This window comes from Seriola aureovittata, chromosome 14 (genome assembly GCF_021018895.1).
Source record: "Seriola aureovittata isolate HTS-2021-v1 ecotype China chromosome 14, ASM2101889v1, whole genome shotgun sequence".
NCBI classification, from domain to species: domain Eukaryota; kingdom Metazoa; phylum Chordata; class Actinopteri; order Carangiformes; family Carangidae; genus Seriola; species Seriola aureovittata.
Window position 1 is genome coordinate 26,612,501 of NC_079377.1, and position 19,012 is coordinate 26,631,512.

Below are 19,012 nucleotides of genomic sequence, written 5' to 3' on the forward strand. Positions count from 1 at the left end.
CTGCACCGTGTGTTTTCATTCTCCTGGATGTGTGGCAAAGGTGAAACTGCTTCAGGGAGATGAGCAGAGCCCAGAGTCCAGGATCAGACCTGGACTCAGAAATCACTACAATGTGTCTATGGAAGTAAAAGCAGAGAGGCTCCAGCTGCTGCAGTCTGGAGCTGGAGACACTTTAACAACAGCTGTAGTAGTAGTGGTAGTATTAGTAAAGACAGTAGTAGTAGTTATCTGTGTTTGGATATTTTAGTCTTTATTTTCTTTTCTTGATGAAAGCTGTGGAGGACAGAAACTGAACAAGTGTTTGAAGGAACTGGACTACATCTAACCATAACTTTAGTTATTGAGTAATCAGTTAATTCAGTAATCCATTAACTACTGTGACAAAATGGCACAAGACAGGGAAAAATTTCCTATAGAGAATGAATGGAGCGACATTGTGAAAATGACCAAAGCCACCCTTTTTTGAAGCTCTACTGCTTTGTCGTACTTTGACGTAGAAACATGGTTGAAACTTTAAACAGGTCACAAGATTAGAGACTTTTTTGGGTTAAATCAGTATTTTCATAACTATTATGGTTTTCATAAAATCTCAGTATATATTTCGTGTCATTTTTCGACTTTTCAGATTTTATAACGAGTGTGTATTGCACAGAATGTTGACAGTGATGTCATCACTCTAACTGCCATCCCTGAAACTTTTCTGCAAAAAAAAATCTGATAACCTCTTTTAAATCCACCAGTTTCCAACCTTCATAGATAATTAATATATAGAAACAGAGAATTTGTCCTATCACCAAGTGTTGGTTTCATTGTAATATCCCTTATGGTTCATGCAGAGAGGGCTGTTCAAAGCTCCCATAGACGCCCATGTTAAACTGAGCTCTGATGCTCTTACCAAAAACAGAGTTGAGGGGAGTATTTAAACTGCAATAAAACCTCAACCGTAAACATTAGGTACACCTATAATATATCACTGTCTTTATTGAAGTGTCTGAACACTGGTAGTGAAGAGAGTTTTCAATAGGACTTGTAGTTTTCCTCCTGTGATTCAAATTCCCAATCCAAGTTTTATCTTAAAAGCTGTTGTCTGCTGAGGGAGACAGAGGGATTTGTGTCCCTCCTCCCCCTGGTGGCTGCAGTCGCCATAGCAACCATTGTCTCAGTAAGTGCTACTGATGCAGTTTCATAGGTAGAAATGGACGAAGCTGATTCTGATGGGCTAATTAGATTGATTAGCTGAGCCTTTTTACTCTATTGCTATAACAGCAATTATAATGCAAATCAACACTGTGTATGTGCGTGTTCTTGTGTGGTTCTGTGTGTGTGCACATGTCTTTCTATGATTGTGAGGACACGTTTAGGGTTGAAACCATCAGTATGAGGTCATTTTGGCCAGTCCTCACAGCTTCAAATGGATTTTTGAGGGAAACCTGCAGTGACTGAGGTCAGAGTTATGATAAGTGTCCAAGACTGAAAATCGATGTAACGTTCTCTGTAGCGATTGAAACATGAAAAGTGATGGATACGCATCAGGCACATTCAAAATTTCTCCAGGAATAGGGTGTCGTGTGGCGTAGTGGTCTAAGCAGGCGCCCCACGTGTAAAGGCTACAGCCCTCGCTGCAGTCGGCCCCGGTTCGAGTCCCGCATCGGACGGCCTTTCGCTGCATGTCATTCCCCCTCTCTCTGCCTCCCCGTTTCCTGTCTCTGTCCAATAAAGGCATAAAAAGCCCAAAAAATATACTAAAATAAAAAAAATTTGACTGAACGATTAATCCAAACAAATGAGCAGATTCATTGATTATAATAATTGTTACTTGCAGCTCTGGTTGTTCCAGAATCTAAATGATCAGCTGTCCTACTCATTAAATGACCAAATACTCTGTAGTAGTATTATATTATTTCGTCTCAGTCTCTTCACGTCTTCTCTCAGTCTAATATCTTCAGACAGATTTAATGAGTCCTGGTGGTTCCCGTGTCTCTGACTCCAGATGAAGGTCAGAGCCTCATTTTCTCCAGCGGCTCCACTCGTCCTGTAATGGCATTGATCTCTGCTTTAAATACACTGAGCTCAGCTCAGTGAATAATTCAGAAGTCTTCACCACAGAAAACATCAGTCCACCAGAGGAGGAGGGGGAGGGGCCTCCTCTCCCCTGCTGGGATTTTGTGTGGTCATGTGACAGCAGTGAAGACAACTGAAGGGTTCAGGTCTGTATGTGGACCAGTTGACTGTAGGAGGTAACCAGGTGATCTCTGTACTACAGCTGATGGTTGTTTTTTACTATTGGATGATTTGTGGCTGTGTAACGTCTCAGATCAACAGCTGCACATTGTTTCTGGTGAGAACACTCGAATGGTTAAACTCGTCTCTCTGGGTTTTGTCTCAGATTATTAGGAACAGTAGAGCTGAACCAGCATTGAGGTGGTCTTTTGGTTTTCCTCTCTCACTAATCCTCCTGCTTGATGGATGCAGGTTCCCTCTGAAGTGACGGTGAATCCTGACCTCCATCCCGACCCCTGACCCCTAGGTCCTGACCCCCTCTCAGCTCTCCTCTAACAGCTGGATTACAACATCTGACTTGACAGCGATCAGTGGAGAGATTTGCTTTATTCATGGGAGCAGATACTATTATCAGCTGGTGATTGTTGGCTTAGTGATCAATAAGTTGAGTGTTGGGTGTCTCTGGTCGTTTTTAGTGTGGTGGTTGATCTCAGTGTTGTCTGCTGTTGTGTGAAGGTCTATCATAATCTCAGTTGGTTGTTGTTGTGCAGCATAAAGATTCAGTTCCTGACTCTGTTGCTTTTGTGTTGGATGTGAAATGTCTGCTCAGTTAAAGCTGCAGTGATTAGTCAATTAATCAATTGTGTGTGTGTGTGTGTGTGTGTGTGTGTGTGTCTGTCTACATATATAATGTATAAAAACTGATTTAGTGACGGTCAACAGTCATGTGATGTAATGAACTGTGACTCGTGTTAATCAGAATAATCAAGGACAGTTTTTATCTGAGGAGAAACTTGTCAGACGTTTCAGAACAAGATGGAGAGTTAAAGTTGTGATTCACTGCGTCTCTGTTCATTAAAACCATCATCCGTCTGTGTGGTGGACTGGGACCCGGCTGGGATGTGGTTTTCAGGCCAAACTGGACTCTGCAGTAGGTAGTTTTAGGCTGCAGCCATGAGGAAACATCAATCCAGCACACAAACCAAATCGCTGATTTTCCACTCTGCCCGGGCTGCAGTGAATGCCCCCCCCCCGTCTCTGATGTCAATTAGCTGTGGCTGCTGGTGGACTCTCCTCCAGCTCCACTCATCCCTCTGCTGCTTTAACCACCACGAACACACACACAGGATCTTTAAGGCCTGCAGGGGCTGTTTGCTGGAAAGTCCTGTTAGCAAGAGACAATGAAATGATGCAAATCTTCACGTTTCCTGGCAACAAGATACAAGATGTTACTGGACCGAAAACACACAGGTCACTGTTACACATGTCTGACCAACCAACAACCAGACATTTTCACTTTACATTAATGTACAACAGTCAGACAACAGTCAGACAGCAGTGTGAGCCAACACACCCTCCTCTCTGCTGTGTTTGTACTGACTCAGCCATCATACCTGTGAGGACTGGTTACACAGCTTCAGCTGACACGTCACTCACAACACAGGAATTTATATTGTGTGTGTGTGTGAACTATAAGGTCAGGTGTGTTTGCCTTTAAATTGTAACACAAATCAGGTTACTCTGGTGCTACAGTTCAGCTGCCTTCAGGTGTTTGTATCATTGAATAATGTTGAATTAAAGTGTGGAGAGAACGTGTTGGTTACAGATCGTACATAACATTTCTAAATGTCTCTGTAGCTCTGTAGCTCTGTAGTCCTGTAGTCCTGTAGCTCTGTAGCTCTGTAGTCCTGTAGCTCTGTAGTCCTGTAGTCCTGTAGCTCTGTAGTCCTGTAGCTCTGTAGTCCTGTAGCTCTGTAGTCCTGTAGCTCTCTAGCTCTGTAGTCCTGTAGCTCTGTAGTCCTGTAGCTCTCTAGCTCTGTAGCCCTGTAGCTCTGTAGTCCTGTAGCTCTGTAGTCCTGTAGCTCTGTAGTCCTGTAGCTCTCTAGCTCTGTAGCTCTAGCTCTGTAGTCATGTAGTCATGTAGTCATGTAGCCCTGTAGCTCTGTAGTCCTGTAACTCTGTAACTCTGTAGCTCTGTAGTCCTGTAGCTCTGTAGTCCTGTAGCTCTGTAGTCCTGTAGCTCTGTAGCCCTGTAGTCCTGTAGCTCTGTAGTCCTGTAGCTCTGTAGCCCTGTAGCTCTGTAGTCCTGTAGCCCTGTAGCCCTGTAGTCCTGTAGCTCTGTAGCTCTGTAGCTCTAGCTCTGTAGTCATGTAGTCATGTAGTCATGTAGCCCTGTAGCTCTGTAGTCCTGTAGCCCTGTAGCTCTGTAGTCCTGTAACTCTGTAACTCTGTAGCTCTGTAGTCCTGTAGCTCTGTAGTCCTGTAGCTCTGTAGTCCTGTAGCCCTGTAGCCCTGTAGTCCTGTAGCTCTGTAGCCCTGTAGCTCTGTAGCCCTGTAGCTCTGTAGTCCTGTAGTCCTGTAGCCCTGTAGCCCTGTAGTCCTGTAGCTCTGTAGTCCTGTAGCTCTGTAGCTCTGTAGTCCTGTAGCTCTGTAGTCCTGTAGCTCTCTAGCTCTGTAGCTCTGTAGTCCTGTAGTCCTGTAGTCCTGTAGCTCTGTAGCTCTGTAGCCCTGTAGTCCTGTAGCTCTGTAGCCCTGTAGTCCTGTAGCTCTGTAGTCCTGTAGCTCTCTAGCTCTGTAGCTCTGTAGTCCTGTAGCTCTGTAGTCCTGTAGCTCTCTAGCTCTGTAGCCCTGTAGCTTTGTAGCTCTAGCTCTGTAGTCATGTAGCTCTGTAGCCCTGTAGTCCTGTAGCTCTGTAGTCCTGTAGTCCTGTAGCTCTGTAGCTCTGTAGTCCTGTAGCCCTGTAGTCCTGTAGCTCTGTAGCTCTGTAGCCCTGTAGTCCTGTAGCTCTGTAGCCCTGTAGTCCTGTAGCTCTGTAGCCCTGTAGTTCTGTAGTCCTGTAGCTCTGTAGTCCTGTAGCTCTGTTGCCCTGTAGCTCTGTAGCTCTGTAGTCCTGTAGCTCTGTAGCCCTGTAGCTCTGTAGCTCTGTAGCTCGTGTCCTTTATTGTTTGACACATACACTGATCCCAATCTATGAGGGAACTAAACTGAAATATTCTGACTGATTATGACAATATCGTCAATACTGGTCAATATTTTAATTGAAGGAGGCGGTGCTTCTTTTTAAAAACTGAGACTATGAAGTCAGGATGCATACAGGTGTGATGAACCATGTGACGTGACAGCACTGCTGGTCACAGTCCTGTGTCTCTGTTTAATCAATTAAATCAACTCATTGATTGGATTAAATCGTCTGATTGATTTAAATGAGTAATAAACCAGATGTGGAGACTTGGGAACAGAACATGAACCTCTGTGGAGACAGATGTTGTTGAGCAGTAAATGGACTGGAGGTTTCCTCCTCAGGTGAAACATGTTTAAGTTGAGTTTCCTCTCAGCTGAAATCATCACTTTATCCTGTGTGAGAGCACTGTCCGTTTTTCCCTCCGTCTGTCTCTGTGCTGGCACCACCTCTTCATCCATGAAGGAGGTGTGAGAGAGAGAGAGAGAGAGAGACGGGAAGGGAAGCAGCAGCTGTTTTTTCACCAACCTCGTGACCGCTCTCAGCCCCCGTCTTCGGACATCTATTTTCTCCTCGTCTGTTCTATAATAACTCAGTGGCTGAAGCGCCACCGCTGTCGTTTTTGGGGTGGAGCTGAAAACACACTCTGTCTCTCTCTCTCTCGCTCTCTCTCTCTCTCACTCACACACACTCACACACACACTCACACACACACAGATACACACACACAGATACATACACACACACATACACATACACACACACACACACAGACACACACACACACACAGACACACACACACAGAGACAGAGACACACACACAGACACACAGACACACACACAGACACACACACACACACACACAGATACATACACACACACATACACATACACACACACACACACAGACACACACACACACACACACACAGACACACACACACAGACACACACACACACAGAGACACACACACACACACAGAGACACACAGACACACACACACACACACACACACACACACAGAGACACACACACACACACATACACACACAGAGACACACACACACACACACACACAGACACACACACACACACACACACACACACACACAGACACACACACACACACACACACAGACACACACACACACACACACAGACACACACAGAGACACACACATACACACACAGACACACACACACACACACACACACACACACACATACACACACAGAGACACACACACACACGCACACACACACACAGACACATCCTGAAGCTGCTGGTCAGCTCATCAACAGTTTTCCAGTGTGTCTTGAGTAGATTTTCCAGCTGTGTTGTTGGTGTTGGCAGCAGCAGGGTGGAGCTGTCAGCTGACCTCCACTTTGTTCTATTTTAACTCAGAGAAAAATCTCAACAACCTTCAGTCAATTTCATTCTGGAAGCTCCTGCTTTCCAGAGGATGAACCCTCATACTGATGATATGATGATCTGTCCCCTAATGTTCAGCTCCACATCTGGTTTTAACAACTGTCTAATTATCATGTTGTTGTAATAGTAGTAGAAGTAGTAACAGTAGGAGTAGTATTAGTAACAGTAGGAGGAGTAGTAGGAGTAGTATTAGTAACAGTAGTAAAGCACGAGAAGTAGTAGGAGTAGTAGTAGTAACAGTAGTAGTAGTAGTAACAGTAGGAGGAGTAGTAGGAGTAGTATTAGTAACAGTAGTAAAGCACGAGAAGTAGTAGGAGTAGTAGTAGTAACAGTAGTAGTAGTAGTAACAGTAGGAGGAGTAACAGTAGGAGTAGCAGTAGGAGTAGTAACGGTAGGAGGAGTAGTATTAGTAACAGTAGTAAAGCAGGAGAAGTAGTAGGAGTAGTAGTAGTAACAGTAGTAGTAGTAGTAACAGTAGGAGGAGTAGTAGGAGTAGTATTAGTAACAGTAGTAAAGCAGGAGAAGTAGTAGGAGTGGTAGTGGTAACAGTAGTATTAGTAGTAGTAACAGTAGGAGTAGCAGTAGGAGTAGTATTAGTAACAGTAGTAAAGCAGGAGAAGTAGTAGGAGTGGTAGTGGTAACAGTAGTAGTAGTAGTAGTAGTAACAGTAGGAGGAGTAGCAGTAGGAGTAGTATTAGTAACAGTAGTAAAGTAGGAGTAGTAGTGGTAACAGTAGTAGGAGTAGTAGTAGTAACAGTAGTAGTAACAGTAGGAGTAGCAGTAGGAGTAGTATTAGTAACAGTAGTAAAGCAGGAGTAGGAGTAGTAGTGGTAGTGGTAACAGTAGTAGTAACAGTAGGAGTAGCAGTAGGAGTAGTATTAGTAACAGTAGTAAAGCAGGAGAAGTAGTAGGAGTGGTAGTGGTAACAGTAGTAGTAGTAGTAGTAGTAACAGTAGGAGTAGCAGTAGGAGTAGTATTAGTAACAGTAGTAAAGTAGGAGTAGTAGTAGTGGTGGTAGGTTTCAGGTGGAAAGTTTTATTTTGACAGTCTGGCGTAGGGATTGGAATCGAGAACCGGTTCCAGGCGAAAGTCGGTTCCAACTGGTTCGATCCAACCACATTATTTGCCTTTATGCTGAACGATTCCCTTATTGATGCCTTCCACTTAGTTCCACGTGCCGTGCAAAACAATTACGTCACCCTCTCACAAGTGGCAGTCAACGCGAACGACAACGAAGGAGTCGAGGAAGTGGGGCTTAACTTCACACAAAATTACACTATCTTTGTGGCACTAAGATTTCAAGTAAGGGTGGAAACACCAGCAACACACTGAAACATTTCTAGATGCAGCACGGTAGTAAATATCAGGAGTGCCATGTGTTTGACGCTCTACAGCGTGTGAAGTGATGTGTCGGCCGTCAATGACTAAAGAGTTAGACAGCCATTGTTGGGACTGAAAACCTGTATAGAACTACTTTTTTACACAGGTTGGTATCAATAAAATCTTATTATTTCCCCTCCCTGGTCTGGCGGCTGTGTGACAGCTTCCTGTCTCAGACTGTAGAGCAGCATCTGACAGAAGATGAGCTCAGACACATAAAGCCTCTTTGAGGACTGAGTGTCAGATAGAGAGACCTCTGTGTTGGAGGAGGACACTGTCAGCTGTCAGCCACACTGAACCACTCATGTCACTCCCACACACACACACACACACACACACACACACACACACACACACACTGACATCAACAATGATCTAATGAAGTAGCAAACCAGAGTCCTGAATCCTGAACTACCATCCATTGATCATTGTCATGATCATGTAAATGAATGTTTGTTTCTTCGTCTCTGTTTCAGGTCAGTGGTTGTGATGTTGCTTCCATTGCTTCAAGACTACATTTCCCATGGAGCCGTGCACCGAAACACACACTATTCTACCATGGAGCCACCAGTCAGGTGAGCTAACACACACAGGCAGTGTGTAACTTCTGCAGGATGTTTACTGTGGTCACATGAAAAAAATTACACACATGCACACAGGTTACAAACATTACTTGGGCAGCTGTGATTACTCCTTAAACTTGATTATCCAATCCCTCCTCCTGCTCTTTGAGGAGATTAACCTTTGACCCCTGGGCTGAAAGCACTGCTGTCCAATCAGGAGGCTTCCTGGCTTTTAATTGGGCTCTGATTGGGTCATTTGAGCTGTCAGCTGGTTTGATTAATAACCACAGAGCAGGAAGAGCTGATTAGAGTGTGTGTGTGTGTGTGTGTGTGTGTGTGTGTGTGTGTGTGTGTGTGTGTGTGTGTGTGTGTGTGTGTGTGTGTGTGTGTGTGTGGGGTCTTGTGGTCTTGTAGCGAAACATGACTTTGTTATTATCAGATTTCTATGTGGTGAAAATAATTTGTTCATTTAAAACTGAAACAAATAGTGGATTATTTGATTAGCTGATTGATTCAAATTAGGGGTGGGCATGATTAATCGATGATCAATAATTGATTTTTAGGAATTTTGTCGATCACGTGTAATCTGATCGATCTAACGTGTATCAATGAGGGTGTGTTGTGTTGTGTGTCTTGAAGCGATGCAATGAATTTCACTACGTGGCAGCAACCAGCCGCAGCATAATTTAAATTGTCAACAGAGAGAAATGAAACTCAGCTGGCGGCGTGCGGGTTGCCGTAGACACCGCAGGTGAACAGGAAGAGAGCAGGGCGAAGTTTGGTGTGGGAACATTTTGAGCTGAAAAATAACGAAGCTCATTGTAAACATTGCAACGGTGTGTATAAGCGCCGTAGATTTGGCTTGTTATTTGTGAAGAGGTTTGGCTCAGAGCCTCGGGCGCCGCTGCCTTAAGGAGCGCTAAATATCTTTTTTGTTCTGTTTAATAGTTAAACTATTAAACATTCACTGCTGTTTTTAAGAGGATTGTTGTTGGACTATAATTTTTTTCTTGGAATAAAGATTTAATTGAGGGAAAAGACGCTTTCTTAAGTATTTTCTGCCAAAGGCATTTTTTAATATAAAAAATTAATATTGAATCGATATTGGTCGTTATTTTTCCAGATGATCAAATAAGGAAATTTGTGCCCATCCCTAATTAAAATATTAAATGATTGAACTTCAGCTCAGAGGTTGTGACAAACTTTTTTCTTCACTGATTGATTAATTGATTAATCACTGAAGTGATCAATAGATTATCAGTAGAGCTGCAGGTCAGCTGTTTCCATGAGATACATGGTAAAGAGAAGGTTTATTAAATCCAGAGTCTGAAGGTGTCTAGTTCTGGTTCTGGTTGTTCGTCTTCCAGACTTGTTGATGAGTTCAGGGTCTCATGGTCCTCACAGACCTGGTCTATCAGCTGATGAAGCCCGGTTCTCCTCAGAGTTCTCATGGAGAACGTGACGGTGTGTTGAAATGAGGCAGGCAGCTGCTTTTGTCTCAGACCTTCAAACAGAGTCGGTCAGTCTGCAGCAAAATCACTCCCATATGTCGTCGTCGTCCCCCCCCCCCCCCCCCCCGGATCAGACCGGCCCGGATCAGACCGGCCCGGATCAGACCGGCCCGGATCAGTTTTTAGCTTGACATGGTTTCAGACTGAAAACAGAAGTTATTTTCCAGGTATAAACAGCATAACAACAGCACGTTTTCACCAGGTCAGACGCAGTTTGATTGAATTATGGGAAATGTAGTATCAAGTGTTTTTAGGGTTTGACTCGTGTTAGACAATAAAAGTCAGGAAATGTGGGCTGCTTCAGTTCAGAATCAGCTCTGTAAACACTGACTGACTGTTACTGACTGTTACTGACTGTTACTGACTTACTGTTACTGAATGACTTACTGTTACTGACTGTTACTGACTGACTTACTGTTACTGACTGTTACTGAATGACTGACTGTTACTGACTGTTACTGACTGACTTACTGTTACTGACTTATTGTTACTGACTGTTACTGACTGTTACTGACTGACTTATTGTTACTGACTGACTGTTAGTGCTACTGACTGTTACTGACTGACTGACTGTTACTGACTGTAACTGTTACATACTGACTGTTACTGACTGACTGACTGTTAGTGTTACTGACTGTTACTGACTGTTACTGACTGTTACTGACTGACTGTTACTGACTGACTGTTACTGACTGTTACTGACTGACTGTTACTGTTACTGACCGACTGTAACTGTTACATACTGACTGTTATTGACTGACTGTTACTGACTGTTACTGACTGTTACTGTTACTGACTGTTACTGTTACTGACTGTTACTGTTACTGACTGTTACTGACTGTTACTGACTGTTACTGACTGTTACTGTTACTGACTGTTACTGTTACTGACTGTTACTGACTGACTGTTACTGACTGTTACTGACTGTTACTGACTGACTGTTACTGACTGACTGTTACTGACTGACTGTTACTGACTGTTACTTACTGACTGTTACTGACTGACTGTTACTGACTGACTGTTACTGACTGTTACTGACTGACTGTTACTGACTGACTGTTACTGACTGTTACTGACTGTTACTGACTGTTACTGACTGACTGTTACTGACTGTTACTGACTGACTGTTACTGACTGTTACTGACTGTTACTGACTGACTGTTACTGACTGTTACATAACTGTGTTCCTATCGCGACGACAGTATAAATACAATTCTTTGGTCGGCACTAGTCCAGACGGGTCCCGGGTTTGGACCTCGTCCTGTTTAGTTTGTGTCCTGTGTGTCCTTCCTCTTTACTGGAGTTAAATCCTGAATCACCACAGTCTGATCTGAAGTTGTGTCAGATGTTGGACTGAAGTCATACACACACACACACACACACACACACACACACACACACACACACACACACACACACACACACACACACACACACACACACACACACACACCTCATCTTGTGGTCTCAGATCAGATTCCTTTCCTCCTGTCTGAACTTGTCACTCATCTGTGTGTCAGCGACATGTTGAGCAACTCAGTGTGATACAGTCTGATGTCACAGCCTCTGATTGGCTGATGGTCCTTAGACCTTTAACAGTCTCTGATTGGCTGATGGTCCTTAGACCTTTAACAGTCTCTGATTGGCTGATGGTCTCTTCTAGCCATTTTTAATCTCTCAGTTTATGCACATGTTTATTGTCTCTGTGTTTTCTGTTTCTTCTCTAAACACAAACATAGACAAGGCCGCATGCGCACACACACACACACACACACACACACACACACACACACACACACACACACACACACCAGTATTCTGTCTGGTACAGTCATAGTTTTATGTTTTTATGTCTCTGGGGAAAGTTCCCTGAGCTCCTCTCTCCAGTTTCCACTCCCATTACTGGGACCAGACCAGTATGAGGTGGAGAGTCTGACCTCAGACAGAAATGACTGACTGCTCATGAGGGCGAGAGCTCAACCAGCTGAATGTTAGGAGGAAGTTTTTGAGAAAACAGTGTCACAGATCAATGGATGAATTAATGAATTGATTGTCAGCCGTCATTAGTCTCTGCTGGTCTCAGCAGCAGCAGCTAACTGGTTTAACTGGGAGGAGTCGACCGTCATGTTGTTTTATGACTCAGCTGGAGCACAAAGGCCACACTGTGCCAGTGATGGACAGACTGGTTTCTATGGTGATGAGGTGATTCAAAACACCTTCAAGGTCTGGACCACCTTAGGACTTTATCACTGTTACCAGGCTGAGAGTCCACAGCATCAGCACCAGTATGGATCTTCTCCATCTGTGATTGGTTGGTATTGATAAAAACAGCTGATCCTGTTTGGTGGACCTGCTGCAGTAACAATAAGAGATCCTCTGTCTCTGACATCATTACACCTCCTGCTCTTTCTCTGTCTCACACACAACACGAACTCTGTCAGACATCACTGAGACCAAACAGATGTGGAGCTCACAGTCCAGATCTAATTAAAGTTGTAACAAGCCACAGCTAACGATGATTTTAATCCTTTAGTCAAAAAGTCACAGATTCAGATCCATCCTCATCATCCTCCTCAGGCCTGTTAAAGACAGCAGCTTTCCTCTGGACTTAATGAGTTTACATATGAAACCAGTCAGTATATTTTCACTATCAACAACTGTGGCTGCAGCTGAGCAATATACTCACGATCGATTACTTTATTGATTGATTTTTGTTAATATAAAATAATAATACATAAACATTCATTTCTTCATGTGTTAATTTCTCTGAAATAGAAGTTAAACTCTGAGGGTCGTGGGTTCGATTCCCTGTGTGCCCACTAAACCACTTTAACAATCATCCTCTAAATGTCATTAAACTGTGGAAGAACATTGGAGACAAATCTGAGGATGAGATAAAGGGTGATCGTGAAGATGAAACAGAGGCAGGAGATGAGGGAGGAAGAGGCCTGCAGCGCCGCTCACTGTGGCTCAGGGCATTCTGGGTATTCTTATGCTAATCCATCGCTGGGGATGAGGCGCAGAGCAGCCAAGAGCACAATGGCAGTGGAGCCAGGAAGTCTGGACTGCAGTCTCCCAGAGGCCTGCCTGGAGGAGGGGCCCCTGGAGGGGACGGGGAACGGGGCCAAGGTGGAGGGAGAGAGGGGACGAGGAGGAGGAGGACTGGAGAAGGGAGTGAGAGAAAGAGGAGGAAACAGGAGGGAAGGAAAGAAGTGAAAGGGGGAGGGAGAGAAAGCATAAAGGTAAATAAAGAGGAAGATGATGGAGAGGAAGAACATTTTCAGTCCCTTCATTCAAGTGAAATAATAGACTCCTGAAGTCTGGTCTATTAAATCCTTCACTTAAACAGGGTCTCAGACCAGGACCTGTGTGGGGCAGGCTATGGCTCAGTGGTTCCCTATAAGAGTTGTTTCTTCTGTACAGGTGGGACCGCGAACAAAACCTCCTTTCATTCTGAAGACTCCTCCCCCAAGATCATGATGTCACAGGGTCTGAACACCTGAGGAGAGTATGAACACCTGAGGAGAGTATGAACACCTGAGGAGGGTCTGACACCTCAGGAGAGTATGAACACCTGAGGAGAGTATGAACACCTGAGGAGAGTATGAACACCTGAGGAGAGTATGACACCTGAGGAGGGTCTGACACCTCAGGAGGGTCTGACACCTCAGGAGAGTATGAACACCTGAGGAGAGTATGACACCTGAGGAGGGTCTGACACCTCAGGAGGGTCTGACACCTCAGGAGAGTATGAACACCTGAGGAGAGTATGAACACCTGAGGAGAGTATGAACACCTGAGGAGAGTATGACACCTGAGGAGGATCTGAACACCTGAGGAGAGTATGACACCTGAGGAGGGTCTGACACCTCAGGAGAGTATGAACACCTGAGGAGAGTATGACACCTGAGGAGGGTCTGACACCTCAGGAGAGTATGAACACCTGAAGAGAGTATGAACACCTGAGGAGAGTATGAACACCTGAGGAGAGTATGACACCTGAGGAGGATCTGAACACCTGAGGAGAGTATGACACCTGAGGAGGGTCTGACACCTCAGGAGAGTATGAACACCTGAGGAGAGTATGACACCTGAGGAGAGTATGAACACCTGAGGAGAGTATGACACCTGAGGAGGGTCTGACACCTCAGGAGAGTATGAACACCTGAAGAGAGTATGAACACCTGAGGAGAGTATGAACACCTGATCATTAGATCAAGGAGAAGGAAATCTCCCTGCTGAGGATGAACAAGTGTGTTTGACTGAGAGGAAGAAGAACCAGACGAGTCTGAACATGACTTACTGTGGGTTGTGGGGGCTGTGTGCAGAAGGGGGGTGGGGGTGGGGGTGGGGGTGGGGGTTCGCTGACACTCAGAGGGTTTAGCTGTGTTTGTTGTTTTATTTCTCTCTTGCTCTCTCTGGTTGTTGACTGGTTCTCAGCGCCTGTGTGTGTGTGTGTGTGTGTGTGTCTTGTGTTTTCAAAGGGAAGTGGATGTGTTGGGTGATTTAGGAAGGTTGTGTGTGGAGGAGGAGGGGGAGGCGTGTTTCCTCTGGTGGGGGCCTGTCTCGTCTTGCCCCCCACCCTCTTGAATTTGTCTTTGTGTCGTATCTCTGAGCTGCTGTTGTTGTTGTTGTTGTTGGTCTCTAAATGGAGCGAAGAGCCAAACGTTTTGTTGTGAAGAGAGGTGAAGATTCTTCCACTGTCTGTTAACACACACACACACACACACACACACACACACACACACACACACACACACACACATCTGATCCACAGCAGACGTTTAACAACAGTTCATGGTCTGACTCCTCTGTGTTAGCTTCATACAGGTGTATGATCACAGGTGGACTCCTCAGGTTCACACAGTCAGCTCATTAGAAAGACACACACACACACACATATACACATACACACATACATACACACACACACACACACACACACACACACACACTCTATTTGGCCTGTGTGTGTGTGTCTTTGTTCTCTGCCTCTTCAGAGATGTGTGAAAAGTGGGTCACAGGTCCGACCTCTTTGTCCCCCTTGGGCAAATGAAAAGTGACAGATGCCCCCCCCCCCCCCCCCCCCCCCCCCCGCCAATCCCTCTTGGTGCCCAGTAAGTTGTGACATGCTGTTATTAGCACTGTGTAGGACCAGAGCCTGTAGAACATCCCTGGACAAATAATTTGGTAGTTAGTCGCCGGGGGTCATCAGGTCAATGTGAGCCTGGGGGGGGGGGGGGGGGCATGTGTCCTCTGCAGTCACCTCTCAGGCAGCAGCTGTGATGCCTTCTGTTCTTCACTGTGAATCACACCTGATCATCTTAATCTTAATCCTGCTTGTGTTTTCCCTCCTCAGGGTTTTGGACCCGCAGAGCTAGTGACACAGAAGAGGACCAGATATTGTGATATCACCTCCACAACCACAACCCCACCTCCCTCCATCCCTCCCTCCAGTCCTCCAGCTGACCATCCTTCTCTCTGAGATCAGGACCGGCTCCCTGACTCCTGCTGTGGACTACAGTTTAATCAGGACTGGGTCATCCCCTCTCAGCCCAGACCACAGACCAGCTGATCAAAGCACGGAGTAGTCCGGTCCAGGTCCGGTCTCAGTCCATTCCGGTCCCAGGATGGCAGGTGCACCGTTCTGTTTGAGGGCTATGATGACCGCGGCACTCCTGCTGAGCCTCAGAGCTGAAGGTAAGACTGTGTGTGTGTGTGTGTGTGTGTGTGTGTTTGTCACCACATGTTTAACTGGTGTTTGTTAAAAACCAGAGTGATGAATTTAAATTTTAAAAATATCATTTGACTCACAGTTGGTGACTGATGATGATGATGATGAGCTCTCTCCACTGTCATGGATTCACCTCCCGTTTGTTTCATGTTTTACTTTCTGTCCGAAAAACATGACAGTGACATCGATCTGTAAAATTCATCATCTTCATCATCAGTCTCAGGACGTCACTCAGTCGTTTCCCTCCATCTCTCTTCATACACTCAGTTACTCATTAACCTTCAGTCTGTGTTCAGTGAGATAAGCAGCAGCACTCAGTCACATTAACATTAAAAGTCACTGTGCACACACCTTTTGTTAAAGCTGCGATTAAGAGTCTGATAATAGAAAGGAGACAGACCTGAGGTCAGCTCTCCTTCAGTCAGTCAGGACTGATGTTCACTAACACTGGTCTGTTACTATTTTTATTTTACAGCTGTAGTACCTCGTGACGTTAAAAAACCTTATAACAATATATATAACATATATTCTAAACAATATTAAATACGGCTCAGTGTTATACAGTAAATTACAACACATACAGAAATAATAATCCAATAACATGATAATGTAACACAGTCACTTTTATACTTCCACACTTCCGTGTGTCATATTGTGAACACATGAATGTTTTTTTTTTTGGTCTGTGGTTTTTTTTCAGACGTCAAACTGTCAAATCAGGTGGAGACAGAGAGGTGGTAAATACACAGTAAATACAACAAATACAAACTGAACATCAAACACATGAAGGCCTGATCCTCATCTTAACATTGAGGACTGAGGGACTGAGGACTGAGGGACTGAGGGACTGAGGACTGAGGGACTGAGGGACTGAGGGTCTGAGGGACTGAGGACTGAGGACTGAGGGACTGAGGGTCTGAGGACTGAGGGTCTGAGTGACTGAGGGTCTGAGGACTGAGGGTCTGAGGACTGAGGGACTGAGGGACTGAGGACTGAGGGTCTGAGGGACTGAGGGTCTGAGTGACTGAGGGTCTGAGGACTGAGGGTCTGAGGACTGAGGGTCTGAGGACTGAGGGACTGAGGGACTGAGGACTGAGGGTCTGAGGACTGAGGGACTGAGGACTGAGGGTCTGAGGACTGAGGGTCTGAGGACTGAGGGTCTGAGGACTGAGGGACTGAGGGACTGAGGGTCTGAGGACTGAGGGACTGAGGGTCTGAGGGTCTGAGGACTGAGGGACTGAGGACTGAGGGTCTGAGGACTGAGGACTGAGGGACTGAGGGACTGAGGACTGAGGACTGAGGGACTGAGGGTCTGAGGACTGAGGGACTGAGGGTCTGAGGACTGAGGGTCTGAGGACTGAGGGTCTGAGGGACTGAGGACTGAGGGTCTGAGGGACTGACCTTCATTTTACTGGGAACTTTCTTCATGGAATAAAATGCTTCAGATTCAGGAGAGAAATCCTGGGGAAGACCAGGATCTGAGTCCCTGAGCTTTAACCCACATTCATGTAAGGCACCATTAAGTAGCAGCTGTGTCAGCCCTCAGAGACGCTCCTCGCCGCCCCTCCCTGCAGGAAGCTGTTCAGCTGATTGTTGGCGCTCTCACTTCCTCTCTGCACATTAACCGTTTCCTGTATGACACTGTATGAGCTGTCAGCGGCGCTCTGCGCTCCAAACAGCCATTGTTCTCCGGAAACATCCGTCAGTCCCTGTGGAGACGCAGAGTCCATTCAGGACCAGAGACCTGGGCCGGGGCTGGCACAAACAATCTAACCATCAATCGCTCAATTTATTCATTCATCAGTGAAGTTCAAAGATGGTTTCAAAAATCTTGTTCAATGATTCATTGATCATTACAATTATTGTCTTCGATTTTATACTTTATATATTATATATATTTGTGTCAGAAATTTACATTAGGAAGACTAATGATGAATTTTACTTAAAATAACTAAAAGAAAAGACGTTTCAGCTTCTGAACTTTTCTCTTGAATGATAATAAACAGATTAAAAATAATAATGAGAAAAATTGTTTGTAGCTTCACTTTAAAACAGAGGAATAAAAATCACACTGAATAATAAAGTTTTTCTGCTGATAGTTTTATAATGAACATTTCTAACGAGGAGGAAAGTTAGTTTCAGTTGATCATCATCATCATCAGTGACTCATCAGTCATAAAGCTGACGTTCAGACCGCGCTGACTGAGACACAGCAGGACATAAAACAAGCGCTCCTCACCATGTTCATGTTCTTCATTTAATGATCCTGTGTTGAAGCTTCACACCGTTAATATCATCTGTTTGTTTCTATATAGTTCCTCTGTTTTAACCCATTTGATGCAGCTAATTATTTTCATTAGCGATTCATCTGCTGATGGTTTTTATGGTAGTTGATTAATTGATTTGGTTGATTCACAGAAAATGTATCTGTTATTTTTTACTTTATTCATCTCTAATCAAATGTTTGATGTTTGATCAATTGTGATAGTTTGATGTGTTCCTTTGTTGTTCTGATAGATGATCATAGATTACTGATGAATTATTAATGGAGTAACAACCTGCATGTTTCAGACAGTGACTCATCACAGTGGTAAAATTTGTATAGAGCAGCTGACTGAAAACACAGTCTGTTTGATCACAGCTGCTGCTGTGGTGATGATGATGATGATGCATGTAAATAGACAGTCTGAGGAAGTGCTGCCACTTTAAGAGGTCATGAAGAGTATGATTACCCAGCATGCTTTCTGCCAGACCTCAGTCTCCGGCTGATGAAGCACACATGTGGATGGACGCACACAGAAACTGCAGCCGTCTCCAGCCTCAGCACACCCCTGTCCCTGTACGTGTCCGTCCTCCTTGCTCTGTCACTCAGAACTTCAGAGCCAATCAGAGCTGTCCTGGCCAGAGGGAGGCGGGGTCAAGACAGTGATGATGTCATTGTTGAGTTTTCAAATGTAAAGACATTTCTCACTGACTGATTTATTCAAATGATCATACGCCAAACGTTTGGAGTCTTTAGAACAATCCGTCTCAGTCAACATTATATATATGAATATTATTTATATTTTTTTATTTATATATATATATATAATCTGTCTGTAGTGAAGGTGACACAGAGCAGAAGGATGGAAGGATGAAAATCCTATGTTGGAAACTGACGGACATTTTTCACATTTTATAGACAAAGTGATCAATTAGAAAATAACCAGCA

The 19,012-nt window shown here is 44.7% G+C and overlaps 1 protein-coding gene across 1 annotated transcript in view; it reads left to right on the top strand.

The window, feature by feature from the left end:
* The window catches only part of LOC130181613 (bone morphogenetic protein receptor type-1A-like), a 36,264-nt gene that overhangs the window by 7,208 nt on the left and 10,044 nt on the right, over nt 1–19,012 (top strand). The window contains exons 2-3 of the mRNA XM_056395944.1: nt 8,470–8,568; nt 15,427–15,767. Coding sequence (XP_056251919.1) covers nt 15,698–15,767 — 70 coding nt within the window. The 5' untranslated portion in view covers nt 8,470–8,568; nt 15,427–15,697. The remainder of the gene's footprint in view (nt 1–8,469; nt 8,569–15,426; nt 15,768–19,012) is intronic.